The 11,220-nt window shown below is 45.4% G+C and overlaps 2 protein-coding genes across 3 annotated transcripts in view; one reads left to right on the plus strand and one right to left on the minus strand.

Moving 5' to 3' along the window:
* grb2a (growth factor receptor-bound protein 2a) overlaps positions 1-9,395 on the minus strand; it is a 52,909-nt gene extending 43,514 nt beyond the window's left edge. For both annotated transcript variants that reach the window (XM_063201848.1, XM_063201838.1), the window contains exon 1: positions 8,973-9,395. In XM_063201848.1, the coding sequence (XP_063057918.1) occupies positions 8,973-9,050 (78 nt within the window). In that variant the 5' untranslated portion in view covers positions 9,051-9,395. The remainder of the gene's footprint in view (positions 1-8,972) is intronic.
* Positions 9,396-9,432: 37 nt separating this feature from the next.
* The window catches only part of mchr1a (melanin-concentrating hormone receptor 1a), a 12,889-nt gene continuing 11,101 nt past the window's right edge, over positions 9,433-11,220 (plus strand). Inside the window, exon 1 of the mRNA XM_063209120.1 lies at positions 9,433-9,511. Within this exon, the coding sequence (XP_063065190.1) occupies positions 9,433-9,511 (79 nt within the window). The remainder of the gene's footprint in view (positions 9,512-11,220) is intronic.

Consider the following 11,220-nt stretch of genomic DNA (forward strand, 5'->3'; position numbering starts at 1 on the left):
CACTCACTTACACATAATCCAAGCAGCAGGGAAGCCGACAGGGGTGGACAAAGGGGACAGTAGGCCCGGGCCCAGGGAGGCAGGGGGCCCAGAATTCAGTCTTCATTACATTGAAAGTATTTAGTGGGGGGGCCTTTCTGATGGCTTTGTCCCGGGCCCAGTCAAAGCTGTCAGCGGCCCTACCAAGCAGGCCTCTTGTGCTGTGTAAGTGACTAACCCAGCTTCCCAGAGTAACCGCCAGGCGAGTCATTTGATGTTGATCCTCCGTCTGAAGCACAGAGCTCAGCATTAAACTAGCCTCTCTCCATAGCAGTCACTTTGGGATAAATCTTACCAAACAGTTTCAGAGGCACACCGTTTGTTAGTTTAAAAGGTACACGGTGTAGAATAGGAATAGGTATTGTATCTGCTGCTCATTGAAATTGTGTTGTCTACTTCCAAATTGGATCTTTTCCTAAATCATTCATTTGATCTTTTCACTAAAAAATGAACTAATATTTACTGGTATGACTAAGGTACAGTATGTTTCACAGCTAAAAATGTCTATTTCTGGAATTTGATGGCAGTGGTAAGTATTCATGAAAAAATGTAACATTTGTGAAAAAATAGGCTTTCTAAACTTACGAGAAGTGTAACATTTGGTTGCCTGGCTCTCACGCAGACCCTTCGTGCTTCCTGCTTCGTGCATCTTCGTTAAACTTTGGGTGTGTTACAATATGCGACCTTGCCTCCTCCACTTGGGCTTGTGGCCTCGCCCCGCCTCCTGGCCCCTCCTCCGTGGAGAAGACGATAAAGTTTCCCAGCTGTCAGCCTAGCCACAACAACTATTGGGGGACTGTTTTTTATTCACCATCCCAATTGCAAATGAGAAAAAGACTGCACAATTGAGCTTTTGCAAGATATTGAAACATAATGCTGTTGTCAATGATGCCATCATGATATATTACTTCCTGGTACGAGGAGACAAGCACAAGTGGAGGAGGCAAGGTCGCATATTGTAACGCACTCTTTGTGAGCTCGCACGAGGGTCTGGAAATCTTAGACGAGCCCGAACGGCATCCGATATTTCATGGTCGGTCCAATCAGAATCGCGGGGCGAGATTGCGGGGCGAGGTATAAGTCAGTGGTTGAAGTAGTAGTGATTTTTTTAAAAAGCCATGTGAATTCTTCAATCAGGCTCGAGCTGTTTTGAACACACCCGCGCCTTTCCAGAGTTAAGCGATTGTCAATGTTCCAGATGGTTGGTAACAACATCAGGTTAAACATTTGCGGTTCTGGTAAGAATTGGACTGCTGAGGTTGAGTTGGCCTCTAGCCAAGTAGCCTTAAGTAGTATCCTTGATTTAAAAGAACAGCTCCTTGAGAAGGCAAGTGAAGAAGCACTCCTGACCACATCAACTCGTTTGGTATTGAACCACTTCTCCTTAAAGCTTCTCCGTACTGGGCCGTATAAAGATAAGAAGGATCTATTAATCCTCTCAAGGGACAAGAGATCTCTTTAGTCTACAGTTGCCTTTAGCCGTCATTTAGCCCGTGTCTTTGGTAGGACTTCCATCAAAGTGATAGGTGGGGTTGAATTGGAGTCTAACCAGATCCCCAACTAACTAGTATCCTTGATGCAATGATGTGCTCCTTGAGAAGATGGGCTGAAGCTCCTTGGGAAGATGAGTGAATGGTATATGGTTAATGGACAGCATTTACATAGCGCCTTTCCACTCCTTCGAGCACTCAAAGCGCTTTATGTCGTATGCCTCAAAATTCACCCATTCACACTCACATTCATACACCGGTGGCAGTGTCTGCAATACAGGGTACCACCCTGCCACCAGGAGCAATTTGGGTTTAAGTGTCTTGCTCAAGGACACATCGATGGGGTGAGGCAGAGTGGGGCTCGAACCAGCAATCTTATGGTTGCCGAACAGGCTCCTCTTACCACCTGAGCCACCACCGCACTCCTGAACACCAACTTGTTTGGGATTTAAGTTTTTACCCTAAGTTACATTCTCGGAGTCATCTACTGTAGTGCTGCCCTTCTGCATGAGCACGGAGCTCAACATCCAACTAGCCTGATTATCATCGACTTTCAAATCTTTTCGAGACTTGATCTGACCAAGAGCATAACAATTAACATTTCCCAAACGGCATAATTGACCCGCCTTCCTTTGGTTTTCTAATGGTTGTTTGCTTCCCAACAAAATGGGAGGAGTTCTCGATTTTTTGGGGGAACTCAGAAAGTACTTGCATTGCTCTTGACCTGACTAGTAGCAACGCTGAAGGTGTTGCGTCACTAGGAGGGCACGGCCTGGCTACCAACTCTCCACAGCCTCCTCCTTCTCAAGGCCTCTCTCTCTGTATCAGGTCGTATACGATAAGAGGTATCCATTAATCCTTGCACAAGACAAAAGAGATCGCTATGGTCTACAGTTGCCTTCTGCCATCATGTAGCCTGAGGCTGTAGTAGGCTCCAGTTTCAGATCCTTTCCGCCATGGTGGTGATCTCCTCAGTCTAAAATTAGAGCCCCACAGCTGATGTTCAATTCAGACCTCCTGTTTTTGAGAGGGGAAAAGTGACATTCCTTGAATATTGACACTGTCTTCGAGTTATAGGACTAGGGGACACAGGGTTAAAGTCTGTTTCAGTTTTCCTACATTTGTCAGGCAGGCTGAAACAGTTAACGCTCTGTTCCACAACGCAAATGCTGGAACACGCGTTTCTTCTGAGAAGACAAATGATATGCCTAGTTAGAATATTGACCGTCCTTGAGTTATAGGACTGGGAAAAAAAGGTTTGTAATCTGTTTCAGGTTTCCCCACATTTATCAGACACGGTGAGAGAGTAAAAACTCTGCTCCATTCATGGATCTATTCTGAGGTGGAAAGTAAAATAGCTAATTGACAGTGTCCTTCAGTGAACTGTAGAAGAAAGATATAGCCTGTTCCTTTTTGCCCCCAAATGTATCAGGCAGGGTGAAAGTACGAAAGCTCTGCTCCACTATGTAAGTAGTAGAACATGCCGCTTATTCTGAGAAGAAAAATGGCACTGTCCTTGAGTGAAAAAGCTGGGGAAAGGGTTTCATGCCAATGTGGCTGCAACACGTAGATTAGTGTTTCTCAACGGGGGTTCTACATCTGTCCAGGGGCCATTATGAAGGCCTAGGGGGCTTTGAGAAGCACACAGCTGAGAGGGGGGTGCTCATCTGCCATTGGGGGGGCATTAACCCATTTTATTTTTTTAATACAGTATAGAGAGGGGGGCATTGGTAGGCTTATGATGAGGTCAAGGGGGGCGTTTGTTCAAAAAAGGTTGAGAACCACTGGTGTAGACCCATGTGTTTTCAAGCAGATCAACAGTGTGATATAAAAAGGCTTTTTCAAAAAAAAACTCGAAAAATCTCAGAGAGCCACTGCAATTTCCTCTCTCGGCTGCATCTTTACTTCCCCCACACCAGAGCACCTGAGCAATGTAATCTGTAGTCTCCTGAGCAATGTAATCTGTAGTCTCCTGAGCATCCTAAGCCCCCTCTCTGGACTCTCAGGGTTTAAGTTCAGTTTTGCTTCTTTTGCTCAGATTTATCAAGCAGGGGGCGAAACCGTTACAAAAAATCCTTTGTGCTATGTTAATATAAAGACCTCAATTCCGTTTCCCTAAATTTATCACAGGCTGAAACAGTAAAGCTCTGCTCTTCCTCATGCAAATGATGGAACGTGGGATTTATCCCGAAATGCTTAATTAGCATGGAAGGCCGCAGCTAACTGTAATGCTGACAGTGGAGCTGTAAGCAGTTTTTTCTTCTTCTTCTTTTTCCGTCCTTCCCCCTCCTCTTCTAAAAAATTAACATGAAAAAGCCACAATATCATCTTCGCCTGGAACACACTAATACCACAGATCTCTGCTTGGAGGGGTAAGCCAAGCCCCACCGCATGAGCCAAAAAAAAAAAAAGAGAGACAACCCACACATAAATCGCTGACCCAAATTACAGCGAAGAGGCATAGGAAATGGATTCTTTCTGAACACCACTACCGCCGCCTGCCTGCACCGAAGTCTGATAATGCTGCAGAGAGCTTCGCCAAACAACAACATCAACGTGAGGAATCGGAAAAGATCTCTGTGGGGCCAGGCCAAGACAAATCTCAGCTGGAGATGAGGAGGAGCTGGCGTACATGTCGAACACGCTGTGCTTCTCAACAAGACCTTGTTTTCTGTCATTTTTTAAAAAACATTTTACTCTCGACACTGAGAACAGGACATTTGCGTTGGCTAACTCTTCATCTCTCAAACTGAAACCAGTTTGCACAGAGTTCAAGACGTGCCTGAGCTTTGCTTTGAAGTATGTGGTTAAGTGTGGAACAAGCTGAAGTTCGAGAGATGGTGGTGGGTGGGTGGGTGGCTTGACTTGACGGGCCAAAAGAACAGCCCCCCTTCCTTCCACGGTTTCTTAAATTCAATTACACAGCTGGAGAATTGGATGGCAAGCGTTCCTGAATCCCTTCCAGAGTCCCTCTTCTCCTCTCCTCTCCTCTCCTCTCCTCTCCTCTCCTCTCCTCTCCTCTCCTCTCCTCTCCTCTCTCTCTTTTTCTCCTCTCCTCTCTCTTTTCTTATACTCTCACTCTCTCGCATCTAATCTACTCTAGTCTACTCGACACTGCTCTACTCTACTCTACTCTACTCAATTATTTTGCTTCTACTCTTCTCCCTCCTCGCTCTTTGCTTCCCCTCTCCTCTCCTCGCTCCTGTCTCCAAACCTCAGGCTGCCAAACCTCTCGGGAGTTACATGGAGGAAAAAAGGAAAGAGGGTTGGGTTGGAGTTGGAGTTGGGGGTTGGCCACTTTGGTTTTCCAAGGCTGGAGCACACAGCACCAGTAGGAACTGGAGAGAGAGAGAGAGAGAGAGAGAGAGAGAGAGAGAGAGAGAGAGACAGACAGAGAGACAGAGACAGAGAGAGAGAGAGAGAGAGAGAGAGAGAGACAGACAGACAGAGAGACAGAGAGACAGAGACAGAGACAGAGAGAGAGAGAGTCAGCAAGGAGAAACGGAATAGAGAAAGTAACAGAAAGACAGAGAGACAAGCGTGTGCAACCCAACCTCCCTTTTTTTCTTCTTGCTTCATTTTCTCTCTCCATCCCCCTCTACTCTTTCCCTCCTTCTCTCTCCTCTCCATCTGAGAGCACAGTGGTGCCCAGAGCCCCAGGCAGGGCAGGGCGACCATTACTGTCAGTCTGCTGCCTCACCCTCCCTTCTGATTATTAATATTTATAATCTGCAGCACGGGCTGCATGCGAGCAGGAAGTGGCCAGCGGCACGGGGGGCACTGGCATGTCCATTACTATCACCACTCCTCATGGGTGCATCATTGGCATGTCCAGAACCACCACTAGTCCCTCAGCCACGGGGTGCATTGGCATACCCACAACTACCAATAGTCCCTCAGGAGTGCAGTGGCACATGTCCACAACTACCACTAGTCCCTCAGCCACGGGGTGCATTGGCAAAGCATGTCCATTACTACCTGTCCCTACTACCTGTCCCTACCAGCAGTCCCTCGGGGGTGCACTGGTATGTCCAACTCTACCAGCTCCCATCACCAGTCCCAAAGCCACCACAGAGTCACACGTCAAGATCTTGGTGGCGCTTGCAAGCTTATGGGCAGGGGGTGCCACTTTAATACATGGAGTATTGTCCTGTTTAATTGGTAATATTTCAAGCACCGCACGATATGTAGCTGCCCTCCTTATGGTCCTAACTCATCAGCTAGGTGAGGGATTTGTGTGAAGCCTTCTTCAAACTACTAAAGGCAGTGCTAAATGGTATATTAAATTGCAACGGGTTTGCAAGACAATATCAGAGCAGGCCTGTGGCACAAGATGCACTGTCTGGCATGCCTCGGTCACACCTCCCTCAACACAAACTCCCAGGTCACGCTCATGGTGGCTTTCAAAAGTTTATGGGACTGGCTCAGGAACTAGGAAATAAGGGACTCAGGTTAAATCTACTGATAGACTAAGGCCAGAATTAAAAAAGGGCTTATTTAAGGAGTTTAAGGCATTTGTGAGACAAAGTCGGCAAATAGTCTTATTTTGTCAATTTGGGTATGCTGAATTCCAATCTGCCATATACCGAGCTCTATATCTGGCCTCTGTTGCCGAATTTTGGTCTATGAGGTCAATATTAAACATTCCTGAATAGTGTTGGTCTACTACGAGCATATAGTAATATAATCATAATATAATTCCTCCACTTCATTTTGGGAGGGATGAATTTATGTATCCGTAAAACTAAGCCTGAATGCTGAAAGGAGTTGAACCTTTTGAGTTTAATGTTTTTATGGTTTTTATGTTTCTCATGGTGGAGCTGAACGCAAATTTCCACTCTGTGGGCAATGAAGTATCCACATTCGTAAGCTTGAAGACATAAACCACAATCCTTCAAAATGCGATCCTGTGTGACACATGTGGTGACACATTAGGTGACACACGCGATTCCCTCAAGCACATCAAAGGATTACTCAAAAAGTGACGCAGTACAAGGGGGAAAAAACACAAAGAGTCCAACTACCCCTGACAAGAGAAGATGGATGAGGAAGCTAGAGCAAATGCAGGTACCGAGTTGATTTAACCGGTAGAAAGCCAAGACATTGTTCAAAGGCAGATACTAATATACTCCAGTCTACACCCTCCAAATTGACATTTTATAGGGGTATGGAGAGTGGTGGTGCTTGCTAGCACACTGCTTGTCAGCAGGGCTAGATTAACACACAGGCTGGATAGGGCTGCAGCCTAGGGGCCCCCAACTGCCATCCCCATAATAGACCAAATCATTAAAACAAAGCAGAATAATCATAATACACTGTATCAAATAAATTAGTCTGTCATCTTAAATGGATTTCCAAATATGGTTATACCCCACTCCACTACTTGACAAATATAATTTACTCTTCAGTTAGAATTGTGATGCTGTCTTTGATGCCGTTTTGTTACAGAATTTCAGGGTTCTGTTGGGGCCTACAGCAACCTGTAGCCTAGGGGCCCCCGGACACCTTTAATCCAGCCCTGCTTGTCAGCATCGATGAGCCACCACCTTGGATCATCTGGGTGCACTACCAGCAAGCCAAGGCAGGATTTTATTCTCGCCCTGAGGGCAAAGGAAAGTGAGTAACACCTTCACCACCAGCACCACGTCATAATAATCTCCCATCTGAAGCGTGGCACTTGGCACAGGCACTCGCGTGTACATGGGGAGAGGAGAGCACACAGGATCAGGGGCGCATCTAGCCCTTTTGGGGCCCTTGGCAAAATATAAACATGGGGTCCTCAAAAATCATTACATAGACCTAACATTCTGTGTTTTGGTGCTATTTTAGTAGTTTGTCACATATGTACCTTCAATTGCTTTACATGAGTGACAAATTAAGATCAGGCCTACTTTTTTGTGCGTTTACCACTGCGACTGATGTGACAGTTGGGGCCCCTATGGAGGGCAGATTTGGCCAGGGCCCAAGGCAATTGCCTCGGTTTGCCTAATGGAAAGTCTGCCTCTGCATACTAGGATGACTCATGATGGCCCTGTGGTGAAATTGGAGACATCCTGTACCGAGAGCCCGACCATCTCCACCACAAATTGGTCTGATGGGCAAGAAAGACAGCAAAATAGATACATCTGTATTAGTAGGTTTTTTTTTTTTTAAAATGAGATCACGTTGAACATAATTATTAAAGATAAAAAACAAGAGGACGAGCACAAGCTGTTGTTGTCATGTGTGACCTCTTTAAATGCTCTGGTGAGCCTGAACAGAGTAGCTGTTCATTTATATATAAAAAAGGAATGTCCCAGTCACAACATGGCTAAGGAGAGGAAAGTAAAGGGAGGCATGTGTTCTATGACAGACAGTATGCAGTGTCCCAGTATCCCAAGTCAGACCTTTATTCCAATACCACAACCAGGACCGTGGCAGCAAATTGTGGGCCCTATGTACAACCACCTCCAATGGACCCTCGCAGCCATATCTACGTACACCAGTGGTGTAGTCTACTTTTTTGTGGTGGGTATACTGTAATTTGAGCATTTTTTTAAGTGGGTATACTGTATGTATTTGTGCTAGTCAAAACAATGGATCAATCAATTTTAAGTGGGTATACTGAAATCCCTGAAATTTAGAAATGGGTATACTCCTTATACCTGCGTTCTACATAGACTACACCACTGACGTACACAAATCAAATCAAATCAGTGTGTGAGGGCCCCCTATCTACATGGGGCCCTGGTGACTCAATCACACTTTACCCCTGTACAACACCCCTGACCACAACCCACTACCCCACATGCCAACAAGCTCTCCCTGTGACCTCTTGGGCTGGGCTGCAGGATGGGCTTGCCCTTTTGTGTGTAGTCCATTACACTCTGATACCTACAGTCTGCAGACACTATGATGACTGATCCAACATTGAACGTGATATGGCAGTGTGATTTGATTATTTCATAAAGACGAAGCGTGTGTAAAGGCTTGCTAACTACCCATGTGTCAGGTGATGTCTGATAAAGACGCCACTGAACCTCCGAAGGACTACATAACTGCACAATGTCAACACAGCGAGTCACATAGCAGGTGGACACACCGATCGCCCACTGCTATGGTTACGCCACATAAAAACGCAATGCTCTTCGGAGCAACAGAGTATTATTGCGTTTACTTAGGCTGTGGCGCATATCCTACCAGCAGGCTGCTGCTGCCTACTCTCACAGAAAGACTGTTCAATAGCACACTCAGCAAGAATGCCAGCAACTTGGACCACTAACCCAGAAATCGAGGATGACCAAGAGTGAAATCCAGTGCAGCGGCAGTTCCCTTCCCAGCACAGTGCGGTTGCACACACATGCAGGATGTATGTCACGGTTTAATGTGTTAACGTAGTTCATGTCGACACATGAGAAAATATACAAAAAATGTTTTCAAACAAAACACACAATCGAGACTTACCTTGAGTATATCCCCGCGCTTGAAACTTAGTTCATCGTCCGCAGTTGCTTTAAAATCGTACTTCGCAACGGCTTCCATCGCACGGCTATTGGTAACCTGTTGTTATTGTGTCCCCCGTCGGATGGTGCAAAAACAGTATCTGCTCTTATTCCTTGACTTATTTATTCCTTTAGGTTGGTTGACGAGCTGGGGCATAGGCTGGCAAGAGGAAGATCACCACAACTTTACTGTTGCTCAGCCAAAACCCGTTGTTGAAGAGCAGACGAGTCGCGCGTAATGGTAACGATCAGCGGTATCTAAAACATCTGTGCGTAAATCCGCGATTAAAATAAGTTTAGGAAGGAAAAGAAACGCAGGCAGACCAGCCCCGGACTCAAATTGCGTTTGATGAAACCGCGCCCAGACAATAGCTACATTGAAAGACACGCATGGAGGGGAGGAAGGAAACGACGGAGTTGACATGTCACGCAGCCAACTGCGGCTCTCCCACATCCCCGAAAACAGCCAATCAGCGCCGTGGAAGCAGTCTCGACAAATAGGTGAATTTTATAAACGTATGGGATTCCAACATGACTCATATGGACTGACAGTGAAGCACTGAGCTTGATTATAATCATGCAGGGAGACTAGCGCACTCAATATAAAGCCTATATAATATAGGCTATTCAAGAAATCAATAGGTTACGCGCAAGCAATTGCTGGAATGGAGTTATCACTTGTGGAAAAAAACAACAACAATATCACATACATTGGAATTGTGAGCTGTGTAAAAAAACATCGGAGTTAACCATGCAGGTTGTCAAACATAGTCAATAACATTTATTTAAAATATTTATATAAAGGTTTTTTTTGTGTATGTCCATAGAGAGTGTCAATTCAACATCTTCATGCACATTATATTGGCTTCACAGCACATGTAGCCTACTCTATATGTGATGATTCTCATTCATCTAGGTCAGGGGTGGGGAACCTATGTCTTCAGGGCCGTTTGTGGCCCTGGAGGCTGTTTTATCCGGCCCCCCATATCATTTTAATGTTATGCAGCTTCACATGAAATATGACATATTTTGTAAAGACATCTTAGAAACGACATTTCCAATACAATATATTCAGGGGACCTAGAGAAGATGGGTTCTGTTTTAAAGGTGTCTACCTTCAATATAGCCCATGGGGAAATCCTAATCTATGTCCATTGTACGGACCTTGGAGGACTTTTACAGCCCTCAGACAAGTGGCCCTTCGATTGAAAAAGGTTCCCCACTCCTGATCAAGGTCATGGAAGTCAGAGGAACTTTGCACACAACTGGACCTCAAAATGAGTTCTTTTGTCTGCTGGCTGTTTATGGACACATTGTGCTCTATTATGATAGGCCCTATACCACAGCCATGGCACAATGCTATGGTTGAGGTTGTAGACTAGAGGAAGTAGGCCTACGGTTTAGTCAGAGAGAGTAGAGAGAGAGAGGTTCCATTGGCCCATTGTTTCCTGGTTCTATTATGGCCCCCCTTAGGCAGACCTAGGCAGACCTAAGGACTGTTCTATTCATTGTAGGACCATTATGACACGGCCCTTTAGGCAGACCGGAACCTGGTCGCGTTAGGTGCCCATAGAAACCTATTATGTTGGCATATCTCTACTTAAAGAATATCTGGTTTAGTTCTGTGGTTACAATGGAATTCTGACACTATAACTACTGATGGAAGGCATCAATTTTTCAAACATAATAGAGTGTATGACATTGGCTATTATGGAACTGTCTAATGAATGGCAGTTTATGTAGTGCACTTCTGGATGATAGCCCATTGCTGTAGGCCTGTCTCCTGTTATTAAAATGTCCGGTAACACTTTATAATAATGGATGCGTAAAAAGCATGATGAAGACATAGTATAATTAACTAATGGTGAACAAAACATTGCCTTTTCTTTTTGTAATTGAGTGGGAAATGTTATGTTATGCATTTGGGACATTTGGCAAAGGCGACATTTGTCCCGGGCCCAGGAAGAGAGGGGCCCCCAGAATTTGGTCCACATTACATTGTATGTATTGGGCTGGGAGGCACTTTCAGGTAGCCAGGCCGTGCCCTCTTAGTAACGCAACAGCTTCAGCATTGCTACCATTCAGGTCAAGAGTCAATGCAAGTACTTTCTGAGTTCCCGCAAATATGGGAACTCCTCCCACTTTCTTGGGAAGCAAACAATCATTAGCAAACCAAGGGGCGACATTTGGGAAATGCTGTTTAGGAAATA

Source organism: Engraulis encrasicolus, chromosome 1 (assembly GCF_034702125.1).
Source record: "Engraulis encrasicolus isolate BLACKSEA-1 chromosome 1, IST_EnEncr_1.0, whole genome shotgun sequence".
Lineage (NCBI taxonomy): Eukaryota > Metazoa > Chordata > Actinopteri > Clupeiformes > Engraulidae > Engraulis > Engraulis encrasicolus.